General features: G+C 50.5%; 2 protein-coding genes and 1 pseudogene across 5 annotated transcripts in view; 2 read left to right on the top strand and 1 right to left on the bottom strand.

Moving 5' to 3' along the window:
* LOC111533669 (pyruvate carboxylase, mitochondrial-like) overlaps nucleotides 1–16,132 on the bottom strand; it is a 1,148,173-nt gene that overhangs the window by 645,628 nt on the left and 486,413 nt on the right. The gene's annotated exons all lie outside the window — the stretch shown is intronic.
* Nucleotides 4,197–4,536, top strand: LOC111534654 (annotated as a pseudogene).
* Nucleotides 14,342–16,132, top strand: part of PELI3 (pellino E3 ubiquitin protein ligase family member 3) — a 10,966-nt gene continuing 9,175 nt past the window's right edge. The window contains exons 1-2 of one of the 4 annotated variants that reach the window (XM_023186155.1): nucleotides 14,342–14,504; nucleotides 15,606–15,758. In XM_023186155.1, coding sequence (XP_023041923.1) covers nucleotides 15,607–15,758 — 152 coding nt within the window. In that variant the 5' untranslated portion in view covers nucleotides 14,342–14,504; nucleotide 15,606. Of the gene's footprint in view, nucleotides 14,505–15,605; nucleotides 15,759–16,132 lie in introns of those variants that run through there. The other 3 variants (XM_023186154.2, XM_023186156.1, XM_023186158.1) reach the window with 3 other exon arrangements.

The raw sequence follows: 16,132 nt of genomic DNA, 5'->3' as shown, positions 1-16,132 counted from the left end.
AGAAAGAAAGAAAGAAAGAAAGAAAGAAAGAAAGAAAGAAAGAAAGGGAAAGGGAAGGAAAGGAAAGGAAAGGAAAGGAAGGAAGAAAAAAAGAAAGAAAGAAGGAGAAGGAAAGCATGAAAGCATGGCAGTACCTGCTCAGCTTCTGGGGAGGCCTCAGGAAACTTAAAATCATGGTGAAAGGGTGAAGGGGAAGCTGGCATATCTTATACAAACAGAGCAGGAGAAAGAAAAATGAGGTAGGTGCTACACACTTTCAAACAACCAGATCTCATGAGAACTCTATCATGAGAACAGCACCAAAGGGACGGTGGTAAACCATTCAGGAGGATCCACCCCCATGATCCAATCACCTCCCACTAGGCCGCATCCCCAACACTGGGGATTACAACTGAACATGAGATTTGGGTGGTGACACAGAGACAAACCATATCAACAAGTGTCTTCTATGTTATGAAATATCCCTCCTAAATAGAATTTTACTGACTAGAACAGTTCAGGATGGCCTCTTTGAGGAAGTGACATTAGACTTGAGAGAAGGAAGACAAGGGACTTGTTTGGGGGAAGGGCCTTCCAAGCAGAAGTAAGTGTGTGTGGACCCCTGAGGCAGGCGTGGGCTGGTTGGCTCTGGAGACCACCAAGGAGGTCAGTGCAGCTGGATGGAATGAGGGAGGGGGCAGGGGAAGGAGAGGAAGTTGGAGAGGATGGGAAAAGCAGATCACAGCAGGCATCGGAAGGCAGGTAAAGACTTAGGACTTTACTTGGGCTCCAGTAGGAAGTCACTGGAATAGGTAAGTGATGGGATGCAACTTACACTGTAGAAGATGACTCTTGGCTGCTGAAGGAAGGCTACAGAGAGGCCAAGATGGAAGCAGGGACCTGTTAGAAGGCTGTTGTCATCCAGGTGAGAGATTTTGGTGCTGCAACTAGGGTCATGAAGGGGGAAGTAGAGAAGATCATATAGGCAAGGGTCATTGCATTGGTTCCACAAATATTCCCCAAAGACCTACTGCATGCCAGGTCCTAGGTCAGCCACTGGACATACAGAAATGAGAAGGTGTGACATCACCTTTGAGGGTTACACGGGCTATGCACTGGCTTTCTATCTTTCTTGGCCATGAGTATTGGTAAAAAAAAAAAAAAAAAAAAAAAAAAATGCATTTTACATTGTGGCCCCATGCACATATGTGACATATACACAGGGAAATACCAGTTTCATGAGACAGTTCATATCTTTACTCTATGTGGTGTACTTTATTTTCTATTCTATTCTATTCTATGATTTCATTAAAAATGCTGGTTGAACCCATGAAGTCAATTTCATAACTCGCTGGTAACTCACAACCCTACCTTGCAAAAAGCCTTGACCTAACAGGAGAGGTAAATACATGAGTAGAGCACTAGGTGCAGAACCACATGGTGAGTTCTCTATGAGGGGCAGGCACAGCTGCTGCCCTGCAGGGAGGTGCTCTCTGTGCATCAGCTCAGCTAATTGCTGTAACAAAACACCACGGCCTGGGCACGGAAACAACAGAAGTTTATTTTCTCACAGTTGTGGGGGCTGAAAGTCCAGAAGCAAGATGTTGGCGGAGTTGATTTCTTCAGGGGCCTCTTACCTTAACTCGAAGATGGCCACATTCTCCCTGTGTCTTCACAAGGCCTTCCTTCTGCTCTGGTGCCTCTGTGTGTCCAAATTTCATCTTCTGATAAGAACATTAATCAGATTGGATCAGAACCCACCCTAATTGGCCTCATGTTAAGTTAAATCACCTCTTTAAAGGCGCTGTCTCCAAATACAGTCACATTCTGAGGTACTGAGGAGCCAGGGCTTCAACATATGAATTTGCAGGGGTCGGGGAGATACAATTTAGCCCCTAATAGGCATGTTCCCCAGTCTGGGGACAGGGAAGCGGAGGGAACAGCAGAGGTACAGGATAGTGTGGGGCAGGAAGGAGGTGCATGTGCCATGGCGTCAGTGGAGGGTATGGTGTGAGGTAGGGAGTATCAGGCTGGAAAGGTTGGCAGGGGCTAGATCTGAAGGGCCTTGAATCCTGCACCAATGAATGTAGACTAGCTTGCAGAGGGGTGAATCTCAAGTGTCACTGCACTGCAAGATTGCCTGGGACATTGTGACAAATGCAGGGATCCTTGGAGGGGACATCCCAGAAAGCTGCACTTTAATCAATATCTCAGATGGACCAAGACCCACCCTCAGCAAAGAAGATGCAGGTGCCATTGACAAGATGTAAACAGGGGCTTGACACTGGCTCAGTTGGAGAGGACAGATTGGAGGGGCAAGAATGGAGACAGAGAGGCCGTCAAGGGGGCTGTCCTGAGTGCCCAGCCAAGAAATGATGATGTCTGAACGGATGCTAATAGTGGTTGACTTTTAGAGAGTGTTTAACATATGCCATGTGGCCAGGCGTGGTGGCTCACGCCTGTAATCCCAGCACTTTGGGAGGCCGAGGTGGGCGGATCACAAGGTCAGGAAATTGAGACCATCCTGGCTAACACGGTGAAACCCTGTCTCCACTAAAAATACAAAAAAAATTGGCCGGGCTTGGTGGCAGGCGCCTGTAGTCCCAGCTACTCCAGAGGCTGAGGCAGGAGAATGGTGTGACCCTGGGAGGTGGAGCTTGCAGTGAGCTGAGATCGCGCCACTGCACTTCAGTGTGGGCGACAGAGCGAGACTCCATCTCAAAAAAAAAAAAAAAAAAAAATGCCATGAGCCAGGCCTGAGCTAAGCACCCTTCCTGGGTAATCTTACTGATTTCTCACAACAGCCTTGTATGGTAGGTATCTTTATTATTATTACTATTATTATTTTGAGACAGGGTCTTGCTGTCACTCAGACTGGAGTGCTATGGCACAAACATGGTTCATGCAGCCTCGATCTCCCAGGCTTAAGCAATCCTCCCACCTCTGTCCCCCAAGTAGCTGGGACTACAGGCACATGTCACCACACCGGCCTAAATTTTGTGTTTTTTTGTAGAGACAGTTTTGCCATGTTGCTCAGGCTGGTCTCAAACTCCTGGGCTCAAGTGATCCTCCTGCCTCAGCCTCCCAAAATACTGGGATTACAGGCATGAGCCACCACATCCAACCAGTGTCTTTATTTATTTATTTATTTATTTATTTGTTATTATTTTTTAAGACGAGTCTTGTTCTGTCGCCAGGCTGGAGTTCAGTGGCATGATCTCAGCTCACTGCAATCTCCACCTCCCAGTTCAAGCGATTCTCCTGCCTTAGCCTCCCGAGTACAGGCGCGCACCAGCACGCCCAGCTAATCTTTGTATTTTCAGTAGAGACAGGGTTTCACCATGATGGTCTCGATCTCTTGACCTTCTGATCTGCCTGCCTCAGCCTCCCAAAGTGTTGGGATTACAGGCGTGAGCCACCGTGCCTGGCCTATTTATTTATTTAATTTTTTTTTTTTTTTTTTTTTTTGAGATGGAGTCTCACTCTGTCATCCAGGCTGGAGTGCAGTGGTGTGATCTCGGCTCACTGCAACCTCTGCTTCCCAGGCTCAAGCAAGTCTCCTGCCACAGCTTCCCGAGTAATTGGGATTACAGGTTTCTGCCACCATGCCCAGCTAATTTTTTGTATTTTTAGTAGAGATGGGACTTCACCATATTGGCCAGGCTAGTCTCGAACTCCTGACCTCGTGATCCACCCGCATCAGCCTCCCAAAGTGCTGGGATTACAGGCGTGAGCCAGCACGCCCGGACTATCTTTATTTTTATTTCATAGTTGAGAAAACCAAGGCTCAGAGAGGTGAAGAGACTTGCCCGAGGTCACAACTAGGGAGAGCTGTGTGTGTGTGTGTGTGTGTCAGGACAGGCAGAACCTAGATCTCAGCCCCGCTTCTCTGGACAGATGCAGAGGGGATGGCAAGGTTGATGGGAGCTGTGGGGACATAGTAGGCAGGACTTGGTGACAGGCTGAATGTGGGCAATGGCGGGGGTGGGGTATGAGCTACTTGCAGGCAGTTCTGGGTCCCTAACTCTCCATGTCGCCAATCAAAGGTCAAAGGGAGCCCAGCATGGGTGTGGGGCAGAAGCGGAGATGTTGGCGGCCTGAAGCTCAGGAGTATACAACAGAGGAAGCCAAAAGCCAGCTGGAATAGTTCATGAATACAGTTTTAATCTTGTTTGCAATTATTTCGAAGGGGAGAAATCCTCTGGATCAGAATTAAGATGCTCTGGTTTCACGGAAATAGCATGCAACTTGCCAGATCCTCCCTTGGAGTCTTCTTGGTTAACTGCTCTGCCTCTAAGACAACTCTGCCTGTGCTGACCTTATTCACAAAGGACCCACGCCCGCTTTGTGGTGAAGCCAAGGAAGTACTCAAGCCTTATAAAAACAGGTTTATTTTACAGGAAGTGAATGTCACACTTCCAGAAAACTGCCTGGTATGAAAGATATAAATTTGACATTCCTGTCTTTCACTTGAATGGCCATTTTCTGATGATGCATGGAGAAAACACCTCAAAACTCGAAAAACAGCTCCTGAAACTTGAGCAGCAAAGTACCTGAGGCTGACTAATGCCCTCATGATTTCCCACCCTCTCTTCCTATACGGCATCTTCCCAAGGAAATGACCATGGCCTGATACTCCTTTTGTCACCTATACAGAGCCCTAAGGATATTCTGAACACAGTGGTGCCAAACAAATGTTGACATTCCTTTTTTGGTTGACGGGGAAAAAAAAAAGGGAGCCCAGACTCCTCCCTCTCCTCTCTGCCTTCCCCATCCTCTGTCTGCTCTTCCCCACTCCTCCTGGGGGCTCCCAAGGTACCAAGCAAGAGGCTGACGTTGCTTATGTATGATAGATACAAATCTCTTTGTACCTACTTGCTTTGGAGGGATTATTTTAGTGAAGTCTATCTCCTCCTTCTTGCTGCCAGAGTGTGAAGCCTCGGATGTCACTCCTCAGGGGGTACAGCCTTGGGTACCCACAGTCACCGTGGGTTAACAAGGGTTGTAGCAGGACTCTCTTTGACTGACTCATTCCCTGACACACTCAGCTGTTAGGCTCCAGTAATTGCCAGCTGAGTTGTCTACTACTGTATTTTCAACAAAGCTCTGGGGTGTAAACTGCTCCACAAATGGATCCAATCAAACCTGGTGACTCCTTTGAAGAAACAGTCCTGGAGGTCAGTGTCTGAGATTTGTTCTGACTCCAGCAGGATTCTCCAGTTTCCCTTTCCCCAGTTTCTCTCCAGCAAACTAGCCAGCCTGCAATTTAACCTGTATCTCCAAAGTCCATCAATCTCCCCTGTATTGCTTTTCACCATCACCTTCAGTATTTTGAGAATGCTCTTGGGCTTGAACTTAAAACTTCTCTACAACCTGTTACAATGTTCCTTTAGGGAAAGATCTGGAGCTCTCTCTCTTACTACCTACTCTTTTTTTTTTCAAGACAGGATCTCGGTCTGTCACCCAGGAGGCTGGAGTGCAGTGGCACAATCTTGGTCACTACAACCTCTGCTTCCTGGGTTCAAGTGATTCTCCTGCCTCAGTAGCTTGTATTACAGGCATGCACTACTACACCCTGCTAATTTTTGTACTTTTAGTAGAGATGGGGTTTCACCATGTTGGCCAGGCTGGTCTTGAACTCCTAACCTCAAGTGATCTACCCACCTCAGCCTCCCAAAGTGCTGGGATTACAGGCATGAGCGACCATGCCCCGGCCTTACTACCCACTTCTGTCCCCAAGAGAAATCTCTGAGCCAAGGCTCTGCTGCTGGCAGGAACAATAGCATGCCACTCTCTGAGTGACATCCCCACTTTAGGAGCTGAGTGCTTAGAGGAGGGCAAGTTCAGCAGCCCCAGGTCTCCTCAGCTCCCCTCCTCCACACTCTGAATGGAAGCCCCATTCCACAAGTGGGGTAAGAGTGAACTGTGCCCCAGTGTTCTCAGCAATGCCATGCCCAATGTTGGATATCCATCCTACCAATGGGGACTGGGCGGAAGAAGTGCACCTCCACATCTCAGATACACTCACCCAGAACTAAACTCAGCCTCAACAACAGGTAGCTGGGGCAGGATGAAAAAATGCTGATGTCCAGTCACTCCTGAAAAGATAGGCCCCTGACCTGGAGCAGGGGAGGGAGGGAGCCCTGCTTTTTTTTTTTAGATGGAGTCTTGCTCTGTCACCCAGGCTGGAGTGCAGTGGCCGGATCTCAGCTCACTGCAAGCTCTGCCTCCCAGGTTCACGCCATTCTTCTGCCTCAGCCTTCCAAGTAGCTGGGACTACAGGCACCCACTACCGCGCCCGGCTAATTTTTTGTATTTTTAGTAGAGACGGGGTGTCACAGTGTTAGCCAGGATGGTCTTGATCTCCTGACTTCGTGATCCGCCTGCCTCAGCCTCCCAAAGTGCTGGGATTACAGGCGTGAGCCACCGCGCCCGGCCTTTAATTTTTCATAGAGATAAGGCACTGTAGGCCAATCTCAGATTGCTATAAAGAAATACCTGATGGCGGCAGGGCACGGTGGCTCAAGCCTGTAATCCCAGCACTTTGGGAGGCCGAGACAGGCGGATCATGAGGTTAGGAGATCGAGACCATCCTGGCTAACACAGTGAAACCCTGTCTCTACTAAAAAATACAAAAAAACTAGCCGGGCGAGGTGGCGGGCACCTGTAGTCCCAGTTACTCAGGAGGCTGAGGCAGGAGAATGGCGTAAACCCGGGAGGCAGAGCTAGAGCGATCTGAGATCCGGCCATTGCACTCCAGCCTGGGCGACAGAGCGAGACTCCGTCTCAAAAAAAAAAAAAAAAAAAAAAAGAAATACCTGATGGCCAGGCGTGGTGGCTCATGCCTGTAATCCCAGCACTTTGGGAGGCCGAGATGGGCAGATCACATGAGGTCAGAAGTTCAAGACCAGCCTGGCCAACATGGTGAAATCCCATCTCTACTAAAAATACAAAAATTAGCCGGGCGTGGTGGCAGATACCTGTAATCCCAGCTACTTGGGAGACGGAGGCAGAAGAATCACTTGAACTGGGAGGTGGAGGCTGCAGTGAGCTGAGATCACACCACTGCACTTCAGCCTGAGCGACAGGAGACTCTGTCTCAAAAAAAAAAAAAAAAGAAATACCTGAGACTAGGTAATTTATAAAGGAAAGAGGTTTAATTGGCTCATGGTTCTGCCAACTATACCAGAAGCATGATGCTGGTATCTGCTCAGCTTCTGGGGAGGCCTCAGGAAATTTACAATCATGGTGGAAGGTGAAGGGGGAGCAGGCATGTCACATGGCCAGCAGGAGCAAGAGAGAGTGAAGTGCCACACACTTAACCCCAGATCTCATGAGAATTCATTCACTATCACAAGCACAGCACCAAAGGGATGGTGCTAAACGATTCATGAGAAACTGCCCCACCAATCACCTCCCACCTGGCCCCATCTCCAACATTGGGGATTACATTTCAGCGTGTAATTTGAACAGGGACATATATCCAAACTATATCACAAGTTCTCACTATGTTGCTCAGGCTGGTCTTAAACTCCTGGACTCAAGCAATCCTCCCACCTCAACCTCCCAAAGCTGCTGGGATTACAGGCATGAGCCACTGCTCAGCCTCACTGTGGCTTTTGTCTTAGACTCTATTTTTGTTTGTTTGTTTGTTTTGTTTTTTTGAGGCGGAGTCTCACTATGTCGCCCAGGCTGGAGTGCAGTGGCTGGATCTCAGCTCACTGCAAGCTCCGCCTCCCGGGTTCACGCCATTCTCCTGCCTCAGCCTCCCGAGGAGCTGGGACTACAGGCGCCGCCACTGCGCCCGGCTAGTTTTTTGTATTTTTAGTGGAGACGGGGTTTCACCATGTTAGCCAGGATGGTCTCGATCTCCCGACCTCGTGATCCGCCCTCCTTTGAGGCCTTTTATAAAAGAAGTTTACTAGAAGGCCTCAGTATTACTTAATTCTGAATGAAGAGACAGGTTTTCTTTTCTTTTTGAGACGGAGTCTCGCTCTGTCACTCAGGCTGGAGTGCAGTGGCTGGATCTCAGCTCACTGCAAGCTCCGCCTCCCGGGTTCACGCCATTCTCCTGCCTCAGCCTCCCGAGTAGCTGGGACTACAGGCGCCCGCCACCTCGCCCAGCTAGTTTTTTGTATTTTTTAGTAGAGACGGGGTTTCACCGTGTTAGCCAGGATGGTCTCGATCTCCTGACCTCGTGATCCGCCTGTCTCGGCCTCCCAAAGTGCTGGGATTACAGGCTTGAGCCACCGCGCCCGGCCTGTCTTAGACTCTTGGGTCACTTGTTTGGGAGAATCCAGCTGCCATGTTGTAAGAACATTCAAACTGTCCTCCAGAAAGGTCCACATGGAGAAGAACCCAGGCTTCCTGCCAACATCCAGCACTCACTTTCCAGGCATATGAGTGAGCCTCTGGGAAGTAGATCATCCGGCCCTCAAGCTTTCTTATGACTAAAGTCTCAACTGAAATCTTAACTGCAACCCCATGAGAAACTTGAGCCAGAACCCAGGTCCCAGGGGAAAACAGTGTATTTCACGGCAACTATGACACCATCTGGAAGTGAAACTCCTGTGGTGACTGATGTTTGACTCCCACATACCAAGGTGTTCTGCAGTAAGCTCTTTAAACAATGCCTTGTAGCATAGAAAGCCCCTCATAAAGATGCTTATCTAAACCCCCCAGTGGTCATGGATCTTGGCAAAAAAAGTCTGAAGATATGACCAGCTGCACATGTTTTACCCTAAAAGAGAAAGGATACCTTCTGGAGTGTGGGTGCGGGGATCTATTATCTTGCAGCCGCCTAAGACATCCATTCTGTTTCTAAGTCATTAAATGTTTCTTTCTGAGAAACTGAATTTGTCAGTCTCTTTCTTCAGCCTCTCAGCTTTCTTGGACTTTGGGGGTAGGTTTGCATAGAACTGCACATAACACTCAGCTAAACTGCTTTCAAGTCCCCGATTCTTAGAAACTATGTGAGATTAAACATTTATTCTTTTAAGCTGCTTAGATTTGGATAATTTGCTACTCAGCAATAACTAAGGCAGATTTGGTGCCAGCTGAGCACAGTGGCTCACATCCGTAATCCTAGCCCTTTGGGAGGCCAAGGCAGGAGAATTACTTGAGCCCAGGAGTTCAAGACCAGCCTAGCAACATAGAGAAACTGCCTCTACAAAAAATAAAAATGAGCCAGGCACAGTGGCATGCACCTGTGGTCCCAGTTACTCAGGATGCTGAGGTAGGAATATTGCTTGAGCCCAAGAGTTTGAGGCTGCAGTGAGCCATGACCATGCCATTGCACTCCAGCCTGGGTGACAGAGCAAGACCCTGGCTCAAAAAAACATAGTGAAACCCCATCTCTACTAAAACTACAAAATTAGCCAGGTGTGGTGATGCATGCCCGTAATCCTAGCTACTTGGGAGGCTGAGGCAGGAGAATCACTTGAATCCAGGATGTGGAGGTTGCAGTGAGCTGACATCACACCATTATACTCTAGCCTGGGCAACAAGAGCGAAACCTCATCTAAAAGGAACAAACAAACAAACAAACAAACAAAAACAAACAAGAAGAAGAAAATCTCCAGCCTCTCCAATCAAAAACAATGCTAAAATTAACAAATGGCTTCTGGAAAAAGATCACATCAGAAAAACATGGTATAAAGTTGAAGCCAAGAGGCCAAGAGTATGCCTGTAAATTCCCTAAGACTTCAGGTCTAAGGCAATAGAACCATTCAAACAATAAGGGCTTCTAGAAACATTAAAGGATTTGTCTATAAGCATGAGCCCAAGGTAAGAGGGGCTTATCTCATAGAGATTTGTGGGCATAGTCTAATGAAGCGAATAAGGTCCATAGAAATCTACACAGTTTTTAAGAGAATTGTATTGGCAGAAACACTGCCAACTTGGACTGTAAAGGACAGAGACAACAGAAATGGAAAAGCAGCATTTGAACCCCCAAACTTCTATAGACAGGGTGCAGGCCAAGAAAAATTACTCAGCTGCAAACACAGGCTACCTTTTATGGAACAGGAAAGATGACTCTGGAAGTATAATTAAGAGCCCAGAAGGTGGAGCCAAGAGTCACGGATTATTATCCTCAGGCCTTGAAGTGTTAATCAAAGGACTGCCAACTTGTGTCTTGCTAGAGTTGACAATTTCTAGGCACCTTGTGTCTTGCTAGAGTTGACGATTTCTAGGCACCAGTGACTCTTGCATGCCACCTATATTCCCATTTTTTGTTTTGTTTTGTTTTGGGTTTTTCTGAGACAGAGTCTTGCTCTGTTGCCCAGGCTGGAGTGCAGTGGCACCATCTCAGCTCACTACAACCTCCACCTCCCAAGTTCAAGCAATTCTCATGCCTCAGTCTCCCAAGTAGCTGGGATTACAGGCATGTGCCACCATGTCCAGCTAATTTTGTACTGGTTTTTTTTTTTTTTTTTTTGAGACAGAGTTTCACTCTGTCACCAGGCTGGAGTGCAGTGGAGCCATCCAGTGGGATTACAGGCGTGAGCCACCGCACATGGCCCAGAAATAATTTTTAAGACAGACATTGTAGGCTGGGCGCGGTGGCTCACGCCTGTAATCCTAGCACTTTGGGAGGCCAAAGCTGGCAGATCACAAGGTCAGGAGATCCAGACCATCCTGGCTAACATGGTGAAACCCCGTCTCTACTAAAAATACAAAAAATTAGCTGGGTGTGGTGGCGGGCGCCTGTAGTCCCAGGCATTCAGGAGGCTGAGGCAGGAGAATGGCATGAACCCAGGAGGTGGTGCTTGCAGTGAGCGGAGATCACACCACTACACTCCAGCCTGGGTGACAGAGCGAGACTCTATCTCAAAAAAAAAAAAAAAAAAAAAAAAGACATTGTAGCTTCGGTCTTGCTCCCTTGCATCACTCACTCTGAAGGACCCAGCTATCACGACATGAATACATTCAAGCATCCCACAGGGAAGTCTCTATGCAAAGAAATGTTAGCCTTTCAGCAAAGCAGCACTCACCTGCTGGGTACATGTGTGTACCTCCTCCTGCGGGGATTCTCCAGCTTATTAAGCTAACTTTTTTTGGTAAGGAGCCAGACGGTAAATATTTTAGGCTTTGAGAGCCATATAGTCGCTCTCACCACAACTCAACTATGCTATTGTAGCATGAAAACAGCCACACACGGTACATAATCTAGTGGGTGTGGCTATGCTCCATACAAGGTTATTACAAAACAGGCAGCAGGCTAGTGGGCTGTAGTTTGCTCACCCATTCTAAACTAAACATCATCTCTCTTTCCAGTTCCCATTGCACCTGTTGGGAGACAGTGTCGTCAAAGTAAGTTTCAGCTTTTCCCAGTCATTTCAGATACAAATGCTGGAGTTTGGCTATCTTCCTTGCTAGCTTACACTGAGATACCTGTAACTTACTGGCCTCCAGTTGTCAATCTAGGTACCCTGATCTACCAACCCACAGGACACTCCAGCCTCTCTCAGCTTTGCAATTTTGGGGCACAGAAATCTCAAGGCTTTTCCATGCCACTCACGCATCTAAGACTCTGCAGACCAGCCCTCCTAGACATAGCACAAACCCCACACTGCTGTAGTCAACCCTGCTTCAAGGGCTTTCTTCTAAAGCTAGAGCCTGAGAACTGAAGCCCAGGTTGCCTCTGCTCTGGATCCCCAAATCTATGTGAGGAATCTGTCTTTTCCCAACCCTACCCTCCCACTCTGGCATGGCCTCAAGGGCAGAACCCAGCATCTTAGCTCTTCCTTCTCTCCAAATCTCCCAGCCCAGAAAGAATTTGCCGCTGTTGTTTTTTGTTTGTTTTCTTTTCTTCTTAATTTTTTTTAGAGACAGGATTTCACTCTGTTGCCCAGGCTGCAGTGCAGTGGTGGGATCATATCTCACTGTAGTCTCGATCTCCTAGGCTCAAGCGATTCTTCTGCCTCAACCTCTTGAGTAGCTGGGACTACAGGCAGGCACCACTATGCCCAGCTAATTTTTTAATTTTGTAGAGACAGGGTCTCACTATTTTGCCCATGCTGGTCTCAAACTCCTAGCCTCAAGCGATCCTCCTGCCTTGGCCTCCCAAAGCATTGGGGTGAGCCACTGCGCCCAGCCCTGTTTTGCTTTTTCTGCATGTTTTCTCAACTAGATATATAACTACTTTTCCAAACTATTCCAAGCCTCTCACCTTCAGGCATTTGAACCCAAGAATTAAAGAAATAAAGTTTCTATTTTATTCCTTTCTTTGTCCCTTTCTTTGAAGCAACAGGGACAAGATCTAGATTGAAGAGAGAAAAGGGAGGGCTGACAAAGGAATTTCAAAACAATACTGCAAAATCCTATTTCACCACAAGCAGGTATAATTATTATTCCCATTTTACACATAAGGAAACTGAAGCTTAGAGAGATTAAGAAGCTGGAGTTCTTGGAGCAGAGCACTGGATTTAGAGCCAAAAGCCAAGGTTGGAACTTAGGCATCTGCTGTTGGTGTTCTAACTCTCCCTTACTGTCCCTTACTTGAGCAATCCTGCAATCAGGCCCGCCTCAGGCTCCCTGAGGCCCAGTGGTGTGGCTGTGCTGCCATGCAGCTCCAATCCCAGTACTCCCCAGGAGAAATCCCTGACTCCTCCGCGGAGTCTTGGTGATCCTTCTCTGACCTTCCTCCATGCAGTCCAGTGTCAGGTGGAAGCACTGGGGATCCTGTGAAGCATCAGCTCCGCATCAGCCTGGCTTGTGACCTGGGGCAAGTTTTTTCTCCTGCCTGAGCCTCGGCTTCCTGGTGTGTAAACTGGGGATTATAACAGGGATTCAGTATATGTTCACTGAGGAACTGCTTTGGCAGGCAATGCATTAAAAGCTGGGGGTACACAAGGGAGTGAGGCTGTCCCAGGGTCCCTGGGCAAACCCAGCACAATGGAGGCCTCTGGAGGCATCAGTGAGGGCAGCTATCCTGTGTCACAGGGTTGTGTGACCTGCAGCCTGCTTGGTGGGAGTCTCGCAGGGAAATTCTCTGTGACTAATGAGTATCGTTTCCCCTAAAGGATATGCCGTCGGCTGCTTTCTTGTTTCATCTAGCCGCTGGGCCCCAGAACAGTTGGCAAAGCAGTTGGTATCTTTGGTTATTTTTAGGTGGGGGAGTTAGCAGGGTGGATGTGGTAGGGCCCCAGGGGAGTCTGGTAGATTGGGAGCTTCAGGTGCAACAAGTTTGTGGGGGTGGGGGTGGCAGCGGCTCCCTCTCAGGAATGTTTAGGCAAACTCCCAGGAATCCTTCATGATGGAAGTCAAAAGCCAACTCCTCTATGCAGTCTTCCTTGATTTTCTCATAAAACACCCCCACCGCCACCCACAAGACCAAAGACTTGGTCTGGAACTATAATCCAGCCTTTAGTTATAGTTCCAGACCAACAGTACTGAGCAATAGGGACCTTACCTGATGCAGATAAGGTTTCTTTTCGGCACCTCTGAGGCTCCATCCCTAGTCAGAAGGATAAGGTACGAAAGTTAGGAGTTGAGACTGAAGCCACTCATACAGCTGAGATTCTCTCTTGGCCCGTTTCTAGCAAACTACAACAAGTAAGTCACTTTTGTAAATCTATTTCCTCATCTGTAAAATGGGCAACTATCGTGCCTGCCTCCCAGGATTAAAGTAAAGAGTTTAATTTGCTCAAAGCACAGCGCACAGCGCCTAACGTAGACGGGTAGATCTCTCGCAAGCCCCAGGCCCAGAAGGGGCTGTGCTCCCGCAAAGATCTCTTTCCTTTGCTGCACATCGGGTGGTGTGTGCATCCTGGCGGGGCGGGGGGTACTAAGGGGAGGGGGGTGCCCGAGCTGGGCTGGAAGACAGGTCTGCGACTTTGTTCAACTGCAGCAGCTTCCCCCGGCCTCCACCGCTGCCGCACACCCCCTTTGCCTTTAGCATTTTCCTCCTCTCCTCTAATTGCGTGGCGTCCCCAGATGGGAGATGGGGTGTCGGAGCTGGGGGTGGGGAGTCCCCCGGCCTAAGGCTGGGGAAGGGCCCTCCAGTGCCCTGTGAGGGCCCTGACCTGCGGTGGGGAAGGGGCGCCCGGGTCTTCGGGAGAACCCCGGAGTCCCCGGAAATGGAGGCGGAGTCTGGGGAGTCTGAAATGGGGGAGGGGTCACGTAGACTACGGGGGAGTCCTGAGCCGGCGAGGAGGGGCAAGGGAGTCCCTCAGACCGAGTGGAGGGCGGGGCTTCCCTAGTCAGAGGGCGGTGCCAGGGGAGGGGCGTGGTCTCATGCGAAGGGGAGGAGCTCCCCCGACAAGGGCTAAGCATCGCCGCAAGAGGCGGAGTCTGGAGTGAGGCGGGGCTCTCCTAGGGGCGGTGACAATGGGGCGGGGCCTCAGGACAGTGGGCGGAGCGTGGCTCTTCGCGCTCATCCCCCTCCTCCGGCCCCGGGTGTCCCCGTGACGAGGCAGCGCGGAGCCGCCGTGGGCCTGGCCCATCCCGCCGCAGCGGCCCGGGGCCGAGCAGGGGCTACGCGGTGAGGGAGCGGCGCCCAGCGGGTCCCGGAGCGTGGCCAGGTGAGGCCGCCGGGGCAGAGGGGGCGGGGGCTGCGCCGGGCGGGTCCCGGCGGGCGCGGGGGGCGTGTTTGCGTGTCTGGGGGTGGCGGAGGGAGTGGGTCCGAGGGCGGGCGCCGGTGGCTACTGCGCGCCCGCGCTTCCCTGCGGTCGCGGGTGTGGGTAGTCTCTGCGCCGTCCGGGCCCGAGGAGTGCAGGGCTGTGCGCGCGCGCGTGTTGTGCGGAGGGGCCGCCGGGTGTGGACCTGCGTAGGTTGCTGGGCCGCGGTTCTCGTTCTGCCCAACCTGGGCGCGGGGCGCGGGCCTGCCCCGGCGCGGTCCCTCCGGCGCGAGGATGTTTTCCAAACGGGCTGCCTGCGGGAGACGGCTGTGCTGCAGCCCGAGCTCGAGGGGGGAGCGCCGCCCCCACAAGCCTCCTGAGACCCGGGCGGCTGGGGACGCAGACACCTGAGGGAGGGAGGGAAGAGTGCGCACCCAGGAGTCCATTGGCCTGCCCGCAGGGGGAGGCTGAGATGGGGAGACTGAGGCAGATGGATGGTGAGGCGGAGGTGGGCAGACAGGCAGAGACGGGGAATGGGGGGAGAGAGACGGCGAAAAGGACAGCGGCTAGGAGGACAGAGAGTCATTGAGAAAGCGGATGGACAGACAGAGGCCTAGACCTCAAAGGGGCAGAAAGATTCAGATGGACAGGTAGATTCAAAGAACCTGTCAGAGGGGCTAAATCAGAGGTCCAGAGGCCAAGAGCCATAACCAGGAACTGAGTCTGAGATGAGGGGCAAGGGCATCCAACTCATGGGGTGCCCCTCTTTGAAGCACATCCCAGACTGGGATCTTGGCCAAAAGGCAGCCTCTGGCCACCCTAAGTTGTTCCATCCCTCTGGCACCACTGAATATCCTGACCCTCTTGACTGTGCCACCCCTCCCTGGTATCCCAGCAACCTCGGGCAGTTTAGAGGAGGCAGAGGGGAAGTGGTTACCATAGCAGTAGAGGCGGTGAAAGGTCACCCTTGCCTTAGTCTAGGCGGTCCTGCAGCAGGCTGGAGCTGGGATTGAGTGGGGCTGGGGTGGGAACCTGCAAAGCTCTTTTCTCTCCCACTCTGCCCAGAATGGTGCTGGAAGGAAACCCTGAAGTGGGGTCCCCCCGAACCTCAGACCTTCAGCACCGGGGGAACAAGGGCTCTTGCGTTCTCTCCTCTCCCGGTGAAGATGCGCAGCCAGGCGAGGATCCCATCAAGTATGGTGAACTCATCGTCCTGGGGTGAGCATCTCTGGCCTAGAAGGGGTGAAACACCAAACACCCTACCAACGCAGCCAGAACAAGGGCCCCGACCCCTCCTCCCCTGACAAAGTGCCTTCTGCTGTTCGTCCCTCCTCACCTTCCTAGCTGAAAGACAAAATTGACCAAACCCACCTCAATTCATAATTATTGTTTTGTCTTCCCATTTTTCACAAATTACTGTGACAACTCTAACCACCCAACTTCCTGATCAGATGAGAAAAACGTTAACACCAGCTGCCTTTCCTAAAGCACCTAGTGTGTGTGGTGTGGGGTGAAGAACTCTGGTTCTCCAGCAAAACTGCTAGGTTCAAATCCTGCCTCTGCAAGTTGCTGAACTTCCCTGTGCTTCTGTT

This window comes from Piliocolobus tephrosceles, chromosome 13 (assembly GCF_002776525.5).
Source record: "Piliocolobus tephrosceles isolate RC106 chromosome 13, ASM277652v3, whole genome shotgun sequence".
Classification (NCBI taxonomy): Eukaryota; Metazoa; Chordata; class Mammalia; order Primates; family Cercopithecidae; genus Piliocolobus; species Piliocolobus tephrosceles.
This window is presented reverse-complemented; position numbering and strand designations above follow the sequence as displayed.